Consider the following 22,035-nt stretch of genomic DNA (forward strand, 5'->3'; position numbering starts at 1 on the left):
AACTACTTTCTATAAAATTCATGAATGAAACCAATTGTTATTCTGTATGAACATGTAGCACCACCGTTTTTAACATAATTCAAAGTTACAGAAAAACTTACATGATGCAGGTTTAGGTTAAAGAGCACGGACTATTCTCATTACTTTATTTGATGCTGAAGCAGTTGAAATGGAAAAGGTCATGAAATAAAATTATGAAATGAAATCATGAATTAACTAAAGTAAGTTTATTGTGATTAATGTAAAGTAATTGACAGTAATTAAAAGTAATTGAAGTCAATTACATTTTTTTTCAATTACAATTACAATTACTTCCCATTTAAAAAATTTCAATTACAATTACTCAAAAAATGTAGTTAATAACGTTATTTATCGTGCCCAACCCTCGATAACACCAAACCTAAAGTAGTCTTCGTGGGTGCAGAGCAATCGGTAATTTACCGGTTAGATGTAAATATAAATTGTAACATATCGTTTCGCTGTAGTGACATTTTATTTATTAATTGCAGGGGCGGATCCAGCCTTCGCCAATAAGGGGGGGGGGCGAATTTTTTTTCAGCCACATTCTCCCCGATCGGCCGCTCGAAGTTGATTTTTGTTTGTTTCTTTGGAGGGGTAGTCCTAACAGTCACTTCTAAGCTTTATTCTTAAAAATCAACATTAATATATCATAATCTCATAAGCCTTATTTAAATATAGCGAGCGCGAAGTGCGATAATTTTTTTGTAATGTATTTTGTCCTGAAATTTAAATATTCTGGGCAATGTTTGTGATCCTAAACGAGATGTGTATCCAACTAAATAATTACTGCGAGCGCGATGCGCGAGCAGAAATTTCTAATATAGGCCTGCGTTTTGATCTGATCAAAAAAGGATGTAAAAACGGCTGCCTGCAGTTAGCCATGAAGACGTTACATATTTTAACAATCAAATAATGCGAGTAAATCAAACAAAATAATGGAAGTTCGATTTCCAGGATGAAATAAGTTTTGTAAATTAACTCCATATTGACCAAGATATGTAAATCACCTAACAGGCAATGCGAGCGCGAAGCGCGAGCGAAAATTGTATATAGTGACATGAAAGAGTTTTACAATTATTTTCCAAGTCTTCTCCTCATCTTATTTTATTCACTCATCTTCCTCCTCTTGTGTTTCCCCTTCTTTTTTTTCTCCTTTCTTTCCCTTCTTTTATTTTCTTTCCCCCTCGCCCCCTGGATCCACCTATGCATTGTGTCTATCGAAAGGATAAATGATATGGATAATCGTTGCCTAAAGACGATTAAGGTGACAACTGTGAAAATAAAATATGTGCGTCCATCTGATCATCTTCACAGAACCCATCAAGGTTACATTGCTTGGAATGCACGAGGTATTCGCCGATAAGTACTGGACACTTCTGTCGACCTACATCAGCACCGGGTACTGCAGCAGCTCTTTCCATATAAACAGTGTACGAAGCAACTTGGTGACGGCTATGGAGAACTATGCCACCTACAAGAGTGTGGTTGCAAGAACAGCTGGTAAAGCCATACATATATTTCAAGCATTGATAACATATTCTACCTGGAGGGGGGGGGGGGGGGGTCATCGACCCTTTTTATCGTCCGACAAGTTTCATTGTAGAGTGAGGTATAGTTACTATGGTAACTGGTGGATAAAATATAAAATCACAGGCGTGAAGGCGGCTTCAAAGCCGGCGTCAGAGGCGGCCTCAGACGCACGTGTAGCATGGCCCTGAGATGTAGGGTTAGGGTTGCAATAGGGTAAAGTGTTTAATGCAGGGTTGATGTTAGTCATTCGATTAGTGCGTGGAATTTTTTTCGCAATAGTAAATGTCATGGAACCCGAATTGCAATGAAAAAAAAAAACATTCACATAATACTGATTCGTAATAACGTTATGACCATACAGCAAAACACATAATATACCGGTGTGTAACCCCATTATTATTATTATTATTATTATTATCATTTTCGATTTATGTATTTATCATTTTTATTTTTTGGGGGGAGTGGTGAATTGAAACTTTCACATGCGTCAAATAGGTCTATGCCTACTGTACAACTATTCAATGTTTATGAGTGCGATCGTTCCGAATATTGCATAACGTTATGACCATACAGCAAAACACATAATATACCGGTGTGTAACCCCATTATTATTATTATTATTATTATCATTTTCGATATATGTATTTATCATTTTTTTTTGGGGGGGAGTGGTGAATTGAAACTTGCACATGCGTCAAATAGGCCTATGCCTACTGTACAACTATTCAATGTTTATGAGTGCGATCTTTCCGAATATTGCATGAGCGTGCAAGTTGAAAATAGTATATTCAACGACTAGCAGCAAAGTTGAATAGACTTGCACCGAACATGCCGAATGTAATATTCGAATGGTCGCACGAATAACAAAACATTGAATATATGTTTTATACACCACTTGTAGGCATAGGCAAACATAGACCAAATAAACAAAATAGAGGAAATGAAGAAAAGGACTAGATCTTTTTATGATTCTGCTCGGGCCATTCTCTCGTCTTTTATTTTTTTATTATTTTTTTTGATATACCTTAGCGTGGTGTTTGCAGCGCAGTGATGCGGGTACGCGCATGCAGGTAGGCGCAGATCACTACGCGCGTTGAGTTGTAATCAACGAACGTAGAGGGCAGCAACACACAAATGTGTTGCTCTAAGGAAGGTCAACTCGATACGCGCATGCAGCTGAGCTGCGCGCATATTTTATTGTTCATGCCAACGAAATCAAATGCCGATCCAATACAACAACAAATTAGTAGCGATCAAGAAACGAATATGAAAGAATATGACTACAACAATATCAAAGATAACATTAAAAAATATGTTGAGGAATATACATACATATGAAAACATACTTTGATATTTAAAACTTTACAAATATAAGTATCAGGAAACTAAAATCATTGCCAAATCGGTGATTGTTGTTATCAGCGATTTCACCAGACGGCTGTATTAGGTGATTTGCGCCGAGACGATTTTGTGACCACTCGCAAAGCATTTCGGGATTGAATATAACCACCTTATTTTCTCTGAGCTCTTCGCTGAACCCATCATCACTCTATGCTTAAGCTACATTATGCTCCGTCGTCTGCTTAGATCTCAACCCCTAGTCTAGCACTGGTACTTGTTCTGCTAGGCGTCGAACAGCATATATCTGCAGCCCATAGGCCGTGACTCATTTATTTATTAGAACCGGCAGCAATGCCAATGGGTATTAAACAAACTTATTCACGTACATCGATCAGTAGTATGTTATTTCTTTTCACCATTTTCTCAAAAACTTATAAATTTAGAAATACATTCCAATCAGTAATAAGTGAAGTCTACATCTAACTTAGATCTTGATCATGTTGATCGATAGACCAAAAGCTTCAGTCTCTGTATTTTGGTTGTTCACCGATGGAGATTATAGTAATATGTCAGAAATTGTTGAATATATCCCCAGAAACGACGATTATTCCTGTCTAGTTGATCGATAGACCTAAGTCTAAAGATCTAACTTTATTAGTCTAACTAGACAAATGCTTTGACCAGTCTCGATCTGTTAAGATGTTGTTCCACACTGGATATCTAACTTTAAGTAGATCTAGAATAGATCTAGCACGACTTGTTGGTATGAGATAGTCTATGAAAAAATAAAAAGTAAAATAAAATAATAATAAACTCAAAACAGACGGATTTCACACTGTCTATATATAGGACGCCTAAACCTAGACCATTTGAGGGTTGGTCCATGCAAGCTAACTTTGGTTCAATTAAGGCCAGTCTGCATGGGCTAGCCGCTCGGAGGTTATGATTTTTTTAGTCCGTTAAATGCCTACAGGGTAAATTCCTTGAGTCTAACTGTTAGATATAGACGATTATATGGTTGACAAGTTACCGTTAGGCCTTAGCGTTGGACATAAAATCCTTGAAATTCACTTTAGAAAATGCATATAATCACGACAAGCTCAGTCACTTTGCTATTTCGCTTTCGAAATTTCTCAAACAAAAATTACGCGTCCTGCCGGCCAAGCACAGGCCAGGCCCAGGAAAATTAAGAAATTGCAATATGGCAAACAAATTATGTAAAAGTCTTTGAACATTGATTGCAGAGAATCAATGGTCAAATTAAGATATGGATGCTGTCTATCAAATCAACTTTCTGCCCAAAATCAGAAATTAAGATGGTCTAATCTAGCCCCCATCCCTAGTCCAGGCCTACCCTAACTTCAATACTAACTGGGTTAGGTCTAACGCAAAACGAAGATGGCACTCTGCCAAACGATGTAACATTGCAATCAGTTTCCATCAACTGGCTGATTTTTCTTAGAAATTATTGAAGAAAACCAGGGAAATGTGGATAGGTGGCCGTTTATTTAAGCTTTAATTTGGCTTTGGAAGTTTGGTTGCTCAATCGTCCTTCGACGCAACGCAGCCTGGCTGTGCAGCTGCAGCGCAGCGCGCAGCCAATGCAATGCATCCGATGCATGGGTTTTTTTTTTCGCCGTCCATAGTCTCGGACTCGAAGTTGAAATTTACCGGATTTCGGGGAAACAGCGCCTTTATTTCAGATTTATAGATTTAAATAATTTAAATTTAAATAATTCGAATGAAATTGAAAATTTGAAATCTAACCTTGAACAATCATCGTTGATTAACATCAGCCCTGAAGCCATTACACTTCAAATCAGGCCAGGCAAATTAGACGTCATTGTCTATGTTGCTAGAAGGTCTATGACGAGTCGCCTGAAGCCCCAGCGCATCATCAACGTCACTAGCTAGCTGCGCGACCGGCCCAGACTTGGCGCACCTAGGCCAGAAAAATGACCTCGATTATTACGGTGGTTGTCTATGCATTTATTAGTGGTGCAGCGAAATTCAGCAGAAGAAAATAAGAAATAAGAGGTATCCTCGTCATAGACTTGATATTCCCAAATGAGGAAAAATATCAAAATCATGATAATTCAAGCTAAATATTTTCTTCAAATATCAAAGTAATATTTTTAATATTTATAGCCAGAATCACCGATCTAATAATTGTTCCTTAAAAAATATTTGAAATTAACAATTGAAAAAAAAATCAACTCGACAAATTTCCCAAAACCCCACCTTATTTTTAGAGTGGTCACAAAATTCGAGCGGAGTTGACCTTCCTTAGAGCAACACGCTTGTGTGTTGCTGCCCTCTACGTTCGTTGGTTGTAATATATTGCACTGCATGCCGGCTCCCTTGCTCGAACATGCAATAGTCGATTATTGCACGGGTGTCATTGTGTTTGCGTGCTATAGCTGATTCCTCTGAATGTCATGTGAAACATTCACCCAATCAACTGTCAAAAGTGTATTCATGTTTTCTACAAAAAACATTAAAGGTACATCGTCCCCGGATATTTGGACGGTTCTGTACTCGCCGCCATTTTCATTACGGAGACCATCGACGCGATTTGCATGCAGCTGTCAATCATCAGCTAGTCGCGCAGCACGTGTACACATTCATAGTACACAAACGTTACGCTGCTTTTGGTTACATCAGCATGGGTCCAAATAACTGCTGACGTCGATTTTCACAGCAGAAGGAGGCGGAGCCAACCTGCCAAGATCTTCGAACAGCGGCCGAAGCATATGCGTACTAAGAATCGTCAGAGCTCGGGCATTCGGAACATGGCATTTGCGTACGCGACGTATAACTATGATAACATTGATGCCAATGGGCAGCTGGTGCAGTCCTTATTGTGTACGTTTACTGTCAAGCAGCGACCTCTGAACCCGGGGAGCGTTGACGGTGAAACTTTAACAGTTACTACCAATGGAATAACTAAAAGCTATAACAATCGAATCTCGGGATAAAGTCAATTTATTAAGTTTCTTCTGCTTTTGTGCCCAGACGGCGCAGTCAAGATCCCTATCGTTTGGCCTGATGGAACCTACGGACTCCCGAAGCCAACATCCGGGTGCCCTGACGGATGGCATGACGGGTATCGTTATCACGATACAGAAGACGACGATAGCAACAATTATTGGTCTAACCCTCTACATCTAGAAGGTTCGAGAGGATCCAACAACATGAGGAATTATTTCTGCATGAAAACCACAAGCGCTGCTCCATCTGGTTTAGGATGGGCATGGCCAGCGGGCAGCTACTGTATTTACAAAAGGGGCTCTTGTCCATCAGGTACGTGAAAGTCTTTTTATTTCATTTTTTATAGGAGGGGGGGGGGGGTAAGGGGGTTAAATTCTAAACTTTATTTTTTTATTCTAAAGTTTATTTTTTTCAGTTAATTTTCATCTTCATAGTTTTCACTTTTCAATTCTATTTTCTTAGTTTTTGTTGTAAATTTTAGGTTTTGATTTTTTTAAATTCCTCTTCTTAACTTTGAATTTAATGTCGATTGTAATGATTAATCAATTATTGCATTAATCACTATTTTTTAGGGGGAATTTGTTCGGAGAGCGATCTTTTTGTTATTATCCGGTCACTGTATTCATAGCTTTTTAGCAAAAGGTTAGGCCCACACTTGCTCAACCAACCACAGTGGCGGTTGTTTTCTACTGGTACCCAATTAGCACCACCTGGGTGAGAGTTGCAAAGTGTGGACTGACGCCCTGCCAAAGGACGCCTCGCCATGGTGGGATTCGAACACACGACCCTCTGATTACAAGGGGTCAGAACCGCTACACCACGGCGCTTCCAAACGCCATCGTTTCATTCAACGTGGATCAAATCGTCAAGTCACATTTATTAATCGGTTCGTTTGTGTTTTTTTTTTCTCGATCCTTTCAAAACAGGTTTCACAGAGGGTAACATTTACTGGGATGATGAGGATGACAATAACGGTAACAGCGTTTCGGGGGTACTCCCAGACGGGGATTATGGTCGCAATACAAGGATCTACTTCTGTTGCCGAACCGATGGTTATGCCCACATTCCCATCTATCTTCCAACTGATGACAATTTCATTCTATTCCCCCTCTATTCAACCTGCCAATCGGTAAGTCATGAATGTCAATAGACGAGAGACCAGAAGGAAAGGGGGGGGATGACAACATATAATACCCCCACCCTCACTATTGTTTATCAGACGTATGTGCATTACTCTGCCCTGCTCTTTGCAAGAAAAAAGAGGCGTTTGAAGTAGACAAAACGTCCTCCAAAATCTAACATGCACCAATAGCATTATTGCTAGCAGGAAGTACACAAAGCGTCATATCGTGGGAGGGGGCACGTCTTGGCCGTAAATAGCGGACAAGCATTTCATCAAAGAATACTTTTTCTGTCAGGCATCCATTTACCTCGCTTGGGTCGGGTGTAGCATGATCTGGATCAATATCTTACCGAAGGAAATTACGTCATTGCTGTGATTCGAACCCACGGCCCTTTCAAATTCCGAAGACTGATGCATCGACCACATCGCTCCAGAAATGAGAATATAACTTCAGAAAGTTGAAGATAACTTGTGAAAAAAAACCCTCTCACTCGATCATTTCATTTTCCCCGATATTCAAACTAAAACTCAAATATTTCAAATATTAATAACTTGTATATAATACCTCAATAAATACTTTGTACAATGGGAAATTTTAAAAGTCATGCAAACCAACAAAAAACATAAAGCAATGATGGTGAGGGAGTAGCAGAAAGTCGTTGGCCTACTACGGTAAATTTTCCAATCGATATTTGAGATTGCAGCAAGTGTAAAAAAAAACAATACTAACAAAACAATTTTGAATATACCTTCATTACTTTCTAAAGATGTTCCGTCTTTTTTTGTGTATTTCAAGGTTAATGGGATGTCGGTCTCCAATGAATATTTCCGCTGGGATAACGAGGATGATAATAATCGCGATAGTCAGACGCAAATGCATCCCTATGAAGGCTTGCAAGGAGGCAATCACAACGTCGTGCTTCACTTCTGCTACTACTCCAATTAGATGCGGATAAGGAAGATATAGACCCGGGCCCATTTTACAAAGAGTTGTGATTGACCCGATCAATCGCAACTACGGAAAGCCAGCAAACTCACCATATACAATGCATGTTTGCTTAATTTTTTTTCTAGATATAAATGCATATCCATGAGTTCATTGATTTATTGACAGTTCGGTGTGTTCGCCTTTGTTTACAAAGGACATTTTTAACATTTCCTGTAGAAAAAATTATGACACTGATGGATTTCCATAGAGTTACGATTGATTGGATCAATCATAACTCTTTGTAAGACGGGGCCCCCGTCTTACAGCGAGATACGATCGAACCGATCTATCTCAAGTATATGAAAATCCATCAATGTCATACCTTTTTCTTTCGGAAATTTGCTCAATGTCCTTTAAAAACAAAAGGAAGCATACTGAATTTTCAAGAAAATATTGAATGTGTGAATATACATCATTTCTAGAAAATATTTCGAACAAACATGTATTTTAGATGTTGACATAACTGGCCTTCCATAGTTGCGATTTATTGGATTAATCGCAACCTTTGTAAGGCAGCCCCGTAGTGGCATCAAAAACCTATTTGTTTCTTTATTTTGCGTATTTAAATAGGGTAGTTTTTGTTTACATCAGATGGAACATATAAACTGTAAAAATATAAGAAGTTTGTATGAAATAGCATGCATTCTTAATTGGATGCCCAAGTAAGATTTATTGTTGTGAAAAACTTGAGGAAATTCCATCCTAAGGAATCTTGGGGAGTTGATCCCTTGTGAAGTCGCATGATAAAATCTCTTTGAAATCCACAACTTTGCTATTTGATAATTTTTCGCCAAACCTTTCTGAAGGTATAGCTTTCAAATTATTTTATTTTAACCAACTTGATGTAGGGGTATACCATCCATTACGTAAAACAAATAGCAACATAAAACTGGAAGAATGCGGAATATGAGACTGTTAATATGAAATACAAAATATAAAGACAATGTGTGCGTCGTGTATAAGCAGGCTGTGTCCGATTCAAGGAAGCGTTGGTCTAGTGGTTAGAGCATTGGCCACATAATCGCAAGGTTTTGAGTTCGAATCCTCACCCTGCCATTGTCTCCGCATTGATAAAAAAAAAACGCCCGAGAGTAATATCTGTCGTCTATAAGGTCAGCCACACTATGTTTCCTAAGTAATTGGTTATATACCAGCTTGGCGTTTACCAGCAAAGCTGTCCTGCCGATTTCATAAACAGAATAACATATTTTATTATTAATTTTAGACAGAGGGGCAAAGAATAAAGTTTTGCATCATTTTGGAAACTAATAATATTTTTTCCGTTTTAAAAGATGAATAGAGCGGTAAGTGGTGGGGGTAGAATTCTTGATTTGACCGAATAAGTTGCAGTTTTGAGAACTTTTCTCGTCCCAAATATGTCGTATAAAGAAGACCATAGTTGTCTTAAGCAACCGTTCCGTGTGTGTTTTTTGTTCGATTAATTTTTGTTACCATTTGTTGCAGAAAAGTTTTGTGATAAATCTGTGATATTACTTTGGTTTCAATTTAAATTGTGCCAATATAAGCATTTTTGGTGAATAGAGGTTGCTCATGAAATTTTCTTGATTTTATCAAAAGAAATTATATAAATAATATAAATAACTCTACGTATATCCCATCATGCTCTCCATGATTTTTTCCTCTTTATAATCCTGCCTCATCATTAACGAGGTTGGAAAATCACACTTTAAATAATCTTCATAGTCTTTATATTATTACCATGTATAATTCTTGTTCATTTAACATTGTGATAACTTCACAAGCTAAATTTTCATAAGTTTGAGATTCGAAATTTTTAGGATATTGCATATATTTTGCATAATATTTTGCGGTTCTCGGTCGTTATTAGGAATTGTGTTAAACTTCATTTTGTATTTTTGGCTGTCATGTAGTCATTACATCATCTTGAATGTTTGTGTGTTAATTAAAATTGGGTTTAGTGGTTTTAAACGTATCTTTACTGTTCCTTTTGTTTTATGAAAGCATATGCTTTCGTTATTCGACTGAAAGTTGATAAGCTTTAAAACTTGAGCGTCTATATTCATCGTCAACATGCATGGTAATGCATTTGCTTCGTGCCCTTTATAGATTTATGTTAATTGCATGGTTTTAGACGAAATTTATATTGTCCTCTTTGATAAATGCATACAATTTCAGTATTCGTCTTTAAGTTGACAAGGTTCACTTTTAAGTCTCTAAATTCACTGTATCTTAATCATCTTCATTGTCCATGAATGGTTATACATTTGTTTCATGCGCTGATGAATTCAGGTTTAAAACAAAAATACTATTGTTCTGTTTTGATGAATGCTGGGTTTCTAAATTTACCGATTTTTCGCATTTTATTTTATTTTCTCATATTAAAGGACAAGTCCATCCCAACAAAACGTTAATTTGAATTAAAAAAGAGAAAAATCCAAATAGCATAACACTGAAAATTTCATCAAAATCGGATTCAAAATAAGAAAGTTATGACGTTTTTAAGTTTCCCTTATTTTCACAAAACAGTTATATTCACATCCTGGTCAGTATGCAAATGAGGGGACTGATGACATTACTCACTATTTCTTTTGTATCTTATTATATGACATTTTCAAATTTTCTCCGTATTGTTCTCTGAAACAAAGTTTTATTCCTCCCTGAACATGTGGTATTACCATTGTTATAACATTTATGGTTCAGTCAGGTGTGTCCTTATTGTCAAACATGTAAAATTTGAAATATTGTATAATTCAAATAGAAAAACAAAAGATATAGTGAGTGATGGACATCATCGACTCTCTCATTTGCATGTCACTGAGTTGTGCATATAATTGTTTTGTGAAAAATAAGCGAAAATGTAAAATGTCATAACTTTATTATTTTACATCCGATTTTGATGGAATTTTCAGGATTATGCTTGTTTGATTTTTCTCATTTTATTCAAGTCAACATTTTCTGGGGTGAACTTTACCTTTAAGTATACATGGTTGTGCATTTGTTCTATGCCCTTAATAAACTTAGGTTCGGCGATTTAACAATCAATCCTTATCATTGTCCTTTCTTATAAATATTTTCAGTTTCATCCTTAGTCAAATCAAGTGTTAAAAGAGTTTTAATAAACTTCGTAAATTCAATTTGCACATGAACAGATGAATGCCATTGGCCGTGAACCGGAATATGGCTTTTTTATATCACTGAAATGAGTATGAATATTCATGTTATTCAAATGTCCTCGTGTCCAGCAATATTTGGTGTCTGGCGTTAATAATTTGGAGTACTTGCCGACGTGGTCTAGTGGTTATGATTCTCGTCTTTATATATGAAGGACATGGGTTCGATTCCAAGCCATGGCGTGTTTTCCTTCAGCAAGAAATTTACCCATACTGTGCAGCACCCAAGTGACCGAACCCAGGTGAGGTAAAAGGGTACCTGGACTGAATTTATTTCTTGAAACGCAGTGCACGTGACAGCTACTCGGCTGATTAGGCCCGGGGAATTATGCTACATTAATGTAGAGCGCTTAGAGACTTCTGATATTAAGTATTGAGTGCTAATCTCTATACAGCGCGTCCCCCAAAAAATGTCCCTCTGACATAGGGCTGAAGTAATTTCAAATGTGGTAGTATTTTCAATCAAATGTACATGAGTAGAAAGGTTTTTTTTTCATAATATAACTTCTTTGAAACTTTCATTGTTCTCGCTTCAGCGGTTTTGAATACACACCCTGTTACGCAACAGTTGTGCCTTTCAGGCCATTCCAAGTTCGCAACACTGCTGTATTTTTGCATCGTCTTTAACATGTTAACCCCGGCACTTTACCATCCTGGATGTGAGCCGGGACATTTACCCCAACACATCTGTCCCACATAGCCAAAGAGATACGACCACTAAAGTGTATTTTGGGCTCGCAGGGGGAACTTTCAAGGAAAGATTCAGAAATCACACAAAATCTTTCCGAAACGAGGAATACCAAAACGGAGCCGAGCTTTCTAACTACATATGGGATCTGAAAAAGAAAGGTGAACACTATAATTTAACATAGGAAATAATAAAGAAATCTAACTTGGCAATGCGAAGAAGTGGGATTTGCAACCTCTGCCTATAGGGAAAACTAGTCATCACAACATAAAAAAGAAAACTCGCTCAACCGAAGGTCTGAGCTGATTAGCACTTGGCGCCACAAAAGAAAGAACAAAGAACCACCGGACCATGAAATGCATCCATTGCCCCATATATATACTGTATATATATATATATACTGTATATATTGTCTTCTTTACAAAAATAAATTTTGAAGTCAAAATCATTACACCTGACTCATTTGATTCTTAATAACCAAACTTTTATTTGGTTTTCATATTACATTCGTTACAAAAATAGAATTGTCGACTGAGTACGCTATGGCTTTACTTTAATTTACCAACTAATGGACACAATAAATTACAATACGCTAAATGAATATTATTCAAGCCAATATTTCCTGGAGCGTAGGATTGTAGTTGAATACATAATTGATTGATCATAAAAAGCGAAAATTGATTTACATAACATATAACAATGTTCGATATTATACCTTAAACGTTAAATAAAAATTTTAATTAACACAAAGAGTCATTTTCCAGTAATATTCAAGAAAGATGGGCGACTAATAATAAAATTTCTTAGAAAAATATTGCATGGTAATATTCTAGAGGACCTTATCTTTGCTGAGAACATTAAAAAAATTAAAATAAAATTCATTTCATGTCCCAAAACCAGTTTTGGCGCACCCTTGCTCACTCCTGGCCCACTGTGCGCCGATGGAAAAGCGGGGCGTAATAGTCTCGCTCTGCAATGCAGGCGAGACAAAAAGGAACTCACTGGAAAGCATCGCTTGTTGATATGGGTTTCCTGCAATATATGATCGATTAAAATATATACAAGATAATAAAAACAATAACAAATAGGTCGAGCTTTTTGTCTCACCTGCAGAGCAGAGTGAGACTATTATAGGCGCCGCTTTTCCGACGGCGGCGGCGTCGACACCAAAATATTAACCGAAGGTTAAGTTTTTGAAATGACAGCATAACTTAGAAAGTATATGGTCCTAGTTCATGAAACTTGGCCATAAGATTAATCAAGTATTACTGAACATCCTGCCTGAGTTTCATGTCACATGACCAAGGTCAAAGGTCATTTAGGGTCAATGAACTTTGACCATGTTGGGGGAATCAACATCAAAATCTTAACCTAAGGTTAAGTTTTTGTCTCAACTGCATATCAGAGTGAGACTATTATAGGCGCCGCTTTTCCGACGGCGGCGCACAGTGGGCCGGGGCGAAACAAAAGTGCGCCAAAAGTCATTTTGGGCAATTTCAGATTTTTAATTTTTGTCATGCCCAGCTGAAAGATAACACTTTGAAGAATACTTCAGCAAAATATTTCATTCCGGAATTTGCATAAAGGTTGTTAATTTCCTACCTTAAATCGTAAAATGTGACATTTTGCGAAATGTCGCGTATATGACAACCTAGTTGAAAAACAGCCCATTTCATAGGAGGTTTTTCATGTAGGAATCTGAAATCGCTCCCACATAATCCTTATATATATATTTTTCGTGTGAAAGGGTTCAAGGTAGATAAAAGACATCTTTCAGGGGGTTTATAGGATGATTATTCCTCGAAATAGGCTGAAAATCCGTGTTTTTTGCATTTACATTAGAAACGTTTAGATTTCCGTGGATTTCCGTCTAAATTCGATAAACATCATTTTTTCCAAAGTCTAAGCTTTAAGTCCATACCAAATTTAGCTGCCCGTTTTTGCCCGTTTTTATGTTAGAGCCGATTTTACTTGACACAACACCCCAAAAACCTGTTCAAAAACGGACATTTTTATACCGCGCAGTCATCGTAGCGCACCGTATGGGTGTACATTGCCGTTCGCTTTTGCACGGCGAAGACGATTCCCCTTCCATTCCATGAAAATGACATGAATTCCGTGCATAATATAAACAACATAAAGGTTGGTAACGCAAATAAGGGCTATACCCACAACTTTTCAAACTTTTGAGCCAAAAACCCTCCTCATAGTAATACATTCGTGGTGTTATATACTCTGCGTTTTACACAATTCAACACAGCTTGATAAAGCACGGTTAATATTTTTCAGATTTAATTTTTTTTTAAATAAATCTAATTAATGATCATTTAGATGCCATAAAATTATTTTCGGCATCTCATATACACTTTTTAGGCATATGAGAAGCATAAACCAACATTCACTCTGGTCAATCTTAAAGTAGCACATAACACAGAGTTTATATACTACACATTGTTTAGCGTAATTTGTCTTTTCACAGATAGGTTTTAAGTAGCCAATCAAAATTTGGTATCAAGGTGACGTCATATCGGCTTTAAATTATGTTCAGTCGATTCTACGCCCAAAATTACCCATAATCAATATGTTAAAGTAAAAATCTAACACGGAATATAATTTTGGCGCACTTTCAACTCATTCTGGCCCACTGTGCGGCGGCGTCGACACCAAAATATTAACCGAAGGTTAAGTTTTTGAAATGACAGCATAACTTAAAAAGTATATGGACCTAGTTAATGAAACTTGGCCATAAGGTTAATCAAGTATTACTAAACATCCTGCCTGAGTTTCATGTCACATGACCAAGGTCAAAGGTCAATTAGGGTCAATGAACTTAGACCATGTTGGGGGAATCAACATCAAAATCTTAACCTAAGGTTAAGTTTTTGAAATGTCATCATAACTTAGAAAATATATGGACCTAGTTCATGAACCTTGGACATAAGATTAATCAAGTATTACTGAACATCCTGCATGAGTTTCAGGTCACATGATTAAGGTCAACGGTCATTTAGGGTAAATGAACTTTGGCCAAATGGGGGTATTTGTTGAATTACCATCATAACTTTAAAAGTATATTGGTCTAGATCATTAAACTTGGACACAAGAGTAATCAAGTATCACTGAACATCCTGTGTGCATTTCAGGTCACATGACCAAGGTCAATGAACGTTGGCCGTAATGGGGGTATTTGTTGAATTACCATCATAACTTTGAAAGTTTATGTATCTGACTCATGATACTTGGACATAAGAGTAATCAAGTATCACTGAACATCCTGTGCGAGTTTCAGGTCACATGACCAAGGTCAAATGTCAATGGATATTGGCCATGTTGGGGGTATTTGTTGAATTACCATCATAACTCTGTAAGTATATTGGTCTAGTTCATAAAACTTAGACATAAGAGTTGTCAAGTATCACTGAACATCTCATGCGAGTTTCAGGTCACATGACCAAAGTCAAAGGTCATTTAAGGTCATTGAACTTTGGCCATTTTAGAGGTTATTATTAAATTGCTGTCATAACTTTCAAAGTTTATAGATATAGTGTATAAAATGTGGATATAGGGGTAATCAAGTATCACTGACAAGTTTTAGGTCACATGATCAAGGTCCAATGTCAATGAACGTAGTATTGTATCATTATATGAATGGTGTTTTTTGTGAATAATTATTTAAATGGTGTTTTTCAAAGTCAGCACAGCTGCTATATTGAATTGCGTGATGCAGGTGAGACCGCCAGAGGCATTCCACTTGTTGAAATGTCAGCATAACTTAGACAATATATGGACCTAGTTCATGAAACTTGGACATAAGGTTGATCAAGTATTACTAAACATCCTGCTTGAGTTTCACGTCACATGATCAAGGTCAAAGGTCATTTAGGGTCAATGAACTTTGGCCAAATTGGGGGTATATGTTGAATTACCATCATAACTTTGAAAGTTTATGAATCTGATTCATGAAACTTGGACATAATAGTAAACGAGTATCACTGAGCATCCTGTGCAAGTTTCAGGTCACATGATTAAACGTCAAAGGTCATTTAGGGTAAATGAACTTTGGCCAAGTTGGGGGTATTTGTTGAATTACCGTCATAACTTTGAAGGTTTATTGGTCTAGTTCATAAAACCTGGACGTAAGAGTAATCAAGTATCACTGAACATCCTGTGCGAATTTCAGGTCACATGACCAACGTCAAAGGTCAATGATCTTTGGCCATAATGGGGGTATCTGTTGAATTACCATCATAACTTTAAAAGTTTATGAATCTGATTCTTGAAACATGGACATAAGAGTAATCAAGTATCTTTAAACATCCCATCCGAGTTTCAGGTCACATGAACAAGGTCAAAGGTCATTTGAGGTCAATGAACTTTGGCCATGTTGGGGGTATTTGTTGAATTACCATCATATCCTTGCAAGTGTATTGGTCTAGTTCATAAAACGTGGACATAAGAGTAACCAAGTATCACTGAACATCTTGTGCGAGTTTCAGGTCACATGACCAATGTCAAAGGTCAATGAACTTTAACCATGTTGGGGGTATTTGTTGAATTACCATCATAACTATGTAAGTATATTGGTCTAGTTCATAAAACTTGGACATAAGAGTCATTTAAGGTCATTGAACTTTGGCCATTTTAGAGGTAATTATTAGTTTGCTGTTATAACTTTCAAAGTCTATAGATGTAGTTTATAAAATGTGGGTATAGGGGTAATCAAGTATCACTGACAAGTTTTAGGTCACATGATCAAGGTCAAATATCAATGAACGTAGTATTGTATCATTATATGAATGGTGTTTTTTGTGAATAATCATTTTATAGTAGTTTTCAAAGTCAGCACTGCTGCTGTATTGAATCGCGTGATGCAGGTGAGACCGCCAGAGGCATTCCACTTGTTAAGCTTTTTTGCGCTTATTCACTATGTAAAGAGTAGGTTCGTTCGTGTAACTATGGCATAAAGACAACCTCTCTCGTGATTGATATACAATACATATGCTTCATCAGTTTTATCATTCGTTATCTTCACGATTCATCTTCAGCAACACCACCAACATTTCATTTTTTCATTTTTTTCATTTTCATAAACATTCATTTTCATGGACCTGGCCACGGAGGATTATCTATTGTTACTGGGGGTGCTGTGACATTGCTCAGCACCCCCATTTACGATAGAATAATCCTCCGTGGATAGGGCCCTGTTAATTTCTTCCAATTCCAGCACACACACGCCCAGTTAAAAACTGTCCAAATCATTGGTCTGTATCGACAGGGCGTTGCGTCTGCTCCGAAAGGATTATGATCGACTATCGCATGAGGTGTAAATGCGCCTAATTCGCGGTTATATACACTACATTCACTTATCGTGTATCGTTGAAGATGTGGAGTAAGTGATGTCTTTGGAGCCCGGTCAGAAGTACGTGTCCAGTGTTCCATTGTAGCCTTTACGCTGTTCGCTCCTGTTCGTGGCGCCATGTTGGTAGGGCCCGTTTGTTAAGTAACCATGGTAACCACCGGTTCGGTTTCCGTACGAGAACCCATTGTCGTCCACCGCGTAGTGATACTTAAAGCCGGGAGATGCGTCGTCTTCCATGCCAGAATCTAATCCCATCTCAAGCTTGACGTTCATTTCGTGCAACAACCGAGGGTCGGTGTGCGCCGGGAACACGGGGCCGACACTCCTGCTTCGCCTCCGACCTGCCCTTCCAGAAATGCGACGCTGAAAGGTTTGATAGATAAAGGCCCACTGTTGTCATGGTGCATTATCATAATACTAATCGACACAATTATCCAGTATTTATATTCACAGCATGATAATACAAAATAACAAGATAAACGATAGTCACGTCAGGTGCACAATTAAGACAGTTCCTCAGTTGTCTTTACATTAACCATGTTATACATAATATACATGTACGTTCATAAATTTATGCTGTCGTTTTCCAAGGATTAAAAGTTGCCTTGCTTGGATAGCTGTTACCAATATTTATGTTATCTAGAAAATCCATCAGGTACAGGTGAACTTTCTCGAATGTCACCTAAGGCAGTAGGAAAGTTATATTATTTGCAGACCATTACCATAATCCTCGTAAACACCGAGTTGGTAAACTGGAAATCGATTGAATTCATGATTTCTTTTTTCTATCATTGTTCCTGTTTGTCGCCATCTATATCGCAAAATTCTGCAATTGTCCAATGGGAAACTCGATAAATAAAACCCCCTGGATATAGCTCGTTGCATGCTACCGCACACACGACCTTGACGCTACAGGGAAGGTACTCCGTGACACAACTGACAGTAAATGGGGGCCATGGCATCACTTATGAAAACAGGCACACGCAAGAGAAAAAGAGTGTGAAACGCTTGTCTTTTGGAGAACTTTTCAGCTTTTCCGGTGCCCCCCAAAGCGTGGTGTGGCTCTATCCATTTTCCCCATATCAGACCAGATTTGTATATTTCAGTGATGTAGGACGTCCTTATCATGTAGCGTCGTATGTGGAAATGGCATGTAGCAAAGATTGAAAATTTCATTTAAAAAAAGGATGCTTATACACACATATGCGGTAATACTACGGCAATGATACATACTTGCATGGCACCTTCTTGCAAACTATGCAATCCTCCATTAAGACCTACCTGTGAAAGTGTATTGTCCATTGGGTATCTTCGCGGTCGAGGACGTTCATACCCCCCTGGTGGCCGTCCGAAGTAGCCCGGTATTCCATAAGAAGAACCACCATTCGTTTGCTGCATCTCCCATCTCTTCCGGCGGACAGCGAAGCAAACGAAACACGTGGCAACGACAATGAAAATGGTCAGGATGGCGATTATGGGAAGGCCGATAATGAGCACTGTGGCAGTGTCCGGTGTGTCTGTTGTGACCATATTTTGTCTTTGAAGATAAAAAAGGAGTATATATACACATGGACCTATTAAAGATGGACACTCATCGAATAGTTAATGAATTCACTAACATGTGACCGTCATTATGCTCTGAATAACATTATCTTCATATTTTTTTCTACTTTCATCCTACCGTGTTCCGCCGTCAATAAGGCCATGAGTTGAAAGAAGCAGTTCGTGATTAGACATTGATATTGCAGAAACTGTCTGGCGCAGAAGGTGATTAAAATCACTTAAATCCTGGAAAATCGATGTGCAGTTCTGGATTACCTTTAGCAATATTAGTTCCATGTGTTTTATTTGGGAAAATGTGTACGTGTACATTTTGAAATAGAGACAATTATTGTGATTTGTTGCCTTTTTATAAACCTGCAGCCGCTCGATCCCTACACATGCATATCAATAATCAACTAGATTATAGGGAAATCTTGCTCCGCGCCATACGACGTATTCAAGAACACAGTAAATGCATTGTCAAATGTCCTTTATGAAAAAAATCAACTAAGAAGTCTTTGTCAAAAATTGTTGATTTTTTTCCTTGTCGAAAATTGGTGAATCAAAACAGCAGTTGGACTCTGGACAAACGATATGTTTGCAATTTTTTCGTCAGCACCGAAACTTACGACGGACGTGCTGTCCCTATTGAGTTTCGCAAAGCCCTCCCAGCTGTTCATTGTCATTTGTCGGGCATTTTCAATATATTTACTGTGTTCTTAAATTCGTTCTGCGTCGTTGTGTGAAAACTCTCTAATGTGATCTCAAATACACACAGGAAACTCACATGCAGCGGACTTCTGCAGAGGTATCGTCGACCCTCTCGCATGTAGATCCATCAATACATGGATTTCCCAGGGAACAGGGGTTAGTCAGTAGCCCAAGGCCTGTGGGTGAAAAATAATTTAAGTATGAAACAAATTACTGTGTGTTTATTATGGAAGATGTGTTAGCCGGGCCTTTGGAATATATCTTATTTTTAAGGTCATTATTTGTGTGTGTGGAAATTTACAACTTTGATAACAATTTCTATATCACAGAGATCGTGTGGTTCTTAATTTTGCTGGCCAAAATCTGACGCATATAGATTAAAAGGCATATTCAGCCAACGAGGCTGATAATAACCAAGTCCAAGAAATATACGATCGAAAAATGCATTTGTAGACACTAAAAGGGCTGTGTGCCCTTAAAGAGTACTGAAGTAATGACGTCACAAAAAACTTTTTTTTTTTGCATTTCAGCATCTTTGATACCATATCTTGGTAGAGCATGATGAAATACTTCCACTGCCACTGCCACATAATTAGCCCCATTGAAGTCAACGTATTATTGGCCTGGTTCTATAAATTAGGAGCAACTGAGGCCAAATACATCGACTTCAATGTGGCTAATTATGTATTCATGAGGTCATATCTCAGGCTCCCATAGACCCATTCGCACCAAATTTTGGTAGTGGAGGTATTTTATCATGCTCCACCAAGTTATGGTATCAAAAATGCTGAAATGCAAAATTAGAAATTTGATGACGTCACACTTCGGTACTCTATCAAAGGAAGGCTCGTGCGTTAATCATCCATTTCTCATTGCTCCATCTTGAGACTATGACTTCCCTATTCTGCTAACAAGAATTCTTATCATGAGGTAAAAATAAATTAAAACTTACTCTGAACGGTAATCCCGGAATCCTCAATAGCAGATATCAGGAATGGTGTCAACTGTTGAATTGTTAGGTCACCATTAAAGGTAACATCGAGTCTGATCCTTGCTGTAATAAAACCAATGACGTCATCATTTGCCGAAATAGCAGTTCCGTTTACACTGATAACTTCTGGTAGGCTTTCCAACGCATTCACAATCTGTAATGGTAACGAAAAAATAATTAGTGATAATAGTAAGTGGTCAGTCAGCTAGGCAGGTAGAAATGCATACAGCACTGTGCCTATATCAGTTACATGAGCCCTCTAATTATGATTGATAAAGCATATCCCAATATTTGTAATTATTGTGCGAGAGAAATAACAGAAGTGTTTAATCTTTGAGTGAAATCAGGTCCAACCAATAAACCATAAAGTTTTCTTCAGGTACTGAACCAATTGCAGTCAAGCTAGTAGAAATCGCCCATGCTCAAAGTGAAGTTTTATGCTGTCATATGGCACTTGCATGATTTTGGGGTCCCTCATTAGCACAATTCGATCGTGCCAATTCGTGACAACTTAAGCATGAACTGCGGCAATGTTCCATAGCATGATAGTCCCGACTAGTTCACGGCACTCTTGCCGCAAAAGACACGACATATTCAATTTTTGCCTTCGATGCGTGCATTTTTAAAGGAGAAATTCATTTTCCCATACTTACCCTGTCCTGTAGGTTTTGAACGGCTGATGAACCAATAGGAATAGCTGCACGTTTACTTACAACGTTTTCACCCATGAAATTACCCTCCATCAATGCTTTTTAAAAGAGAAATGGAAATGGCAAGCCTTGTTCAAGGAAGTGGTGTTGTTTAAAAATGCAAACCAACGTTTGCCATGTCTATATAATTGGCGAACGTTTAAATCGTATACAATGAAGATCATTAAAGTAAAAAGATTTAAACGATAATTTAGTACGAATTAGAAAATCTAGCAGCATATGTAAAACACAAGTTATCAATTGTCCAAAGAATTTAGATCTTGTCGATGCTGATGGCCTCCCTGGTTCCTTTTCTTGATTGTAACTAATACAAGTGCCATTGAAATTAGTATTGGATCTCAAGAACTTTTTCTGTAAAATGTTTCCATCTTCCGTTATTTTATTTCAACTTGAAAATGAGAAATAAATGCAACCCAGTCAATCGATAAATTCTCGATGAATAATAAACACAGGATTTATTACAATTTCATGTATATGCGTTCCACAATCTCACTTTTCTATTTCAGTCAAGCCCCTAGCATCAACCTTAGGTCATCAAAACGCACAATTTACTTATATGAAATCGATATTTTTTTTTTTTTTTTTTACATAGAGAGAATGGCCTCAGAAACGATGAAATCGCATTTAAGGGGTTATTTTTTTTCTCAAATTTCCTACGATTCCATCATTACCAATTATGATCATGTCATACAAAGGTTGTTTACGGACCCCAAAAGAAATGTCCGCCCTATAAACTCGCATTTACTACGGAGACATTCTCTATACAACGCGCCGATTTATTTTGAAAATGCAAGCCAAATCACAATGGAGAGCTGAGAGGCTTTTGTCGAAAGTTGGTGGACTGGGACAGCAGATCATCCGAATATTTGCACCAGACGAACAATTGCA

General features: G+C 37.7%; 2 protein-coding genes across 4 annotated transcripts in view; one reads left to right on the forward strand and one right to left on the reverse strand.

The window, feature by feature from the left end:
• LOC129282359 (uncharacterized) overlaps window positions 1–11,018 on the forward strand; it is a 24,278-nt gene extending 13,260 nt beyond the window's left edge. For all 3 annotated transcript variants that reach the window (XM_054918247.2, XM_064113662.1, XM_064113663.1), the window contains 4 exons: window positions 1,336–1,521; window positions 5,908–6,195; window positions 6,810–7,012; window positions 7,803–11,018. In XM_054918247.2, coding sequence (XP_054774222.2) covers window positions 1,336–1,521; window positions 5,908–6,195; window positions 6,810–7,012; window positions 7,803–7,952 — 827 coding nt within the window. In that variant the 3' untranslated portion in view covers window positions 7,953–11,018. The remainder of the gene's footprint in view (window positions 1–1,335; window positions 1,522–5,907; window positions 6,196–6,809; window positions 7,013–7,802) is intronic.
• A 5,820-nt stretch (window positions 11,019–16,838) lies between these two features.
• LOC129283005 (sushi, von Willebrand factor type A, EGF and pentraxin domain-containing protein 1-like) overlaps window positions 16,839–22,035 on the reverse strand; it is a 71,024-nt gene continuing 65,827 nt past the window's right edge. The window contains exons 31-35 of the mRNA XM_064114077.1: window positions 21,091–21,185; window positions 20,399–20,591; window positions 19,523–19,622; window positions 18,475–18,730; window positions 16,839–17,556 (exon numbers count right to left, since the gene is read on the reverse strand). Coding sequence (XP_063970147.1) covers window positions 17,248–17,556; window positions 18,475–18,730; window positions 19,523–19,622; window positions 20,399–20,591; window positions 21,091–21,185 — 953 coding nt within the window. The 3' untranslated portion in view covers window positions 16,839–17,247. The remainder of the gene's footprint in view (window positions 17,557–18,474; window positions 18,731–19,522; window positions 19,623–20,398; window positions 20,592–21,090; window positions 21,186–22,035) is intronic.

This window comes from Lytechinus pictus, chromosome 19 (genome assembly GCF_037042905.1).
Source record: "Lytechinus pictus isolate F3 Inbred chromosome 19, Lp3.0, whole genome shotgun sequence".
NCBI lineage: Eukaryota > Metazoa > Echinodermata > Echinoidea > Temnopleuroida > Toxopneustidae > Lytechinus > Lytechinus pictus.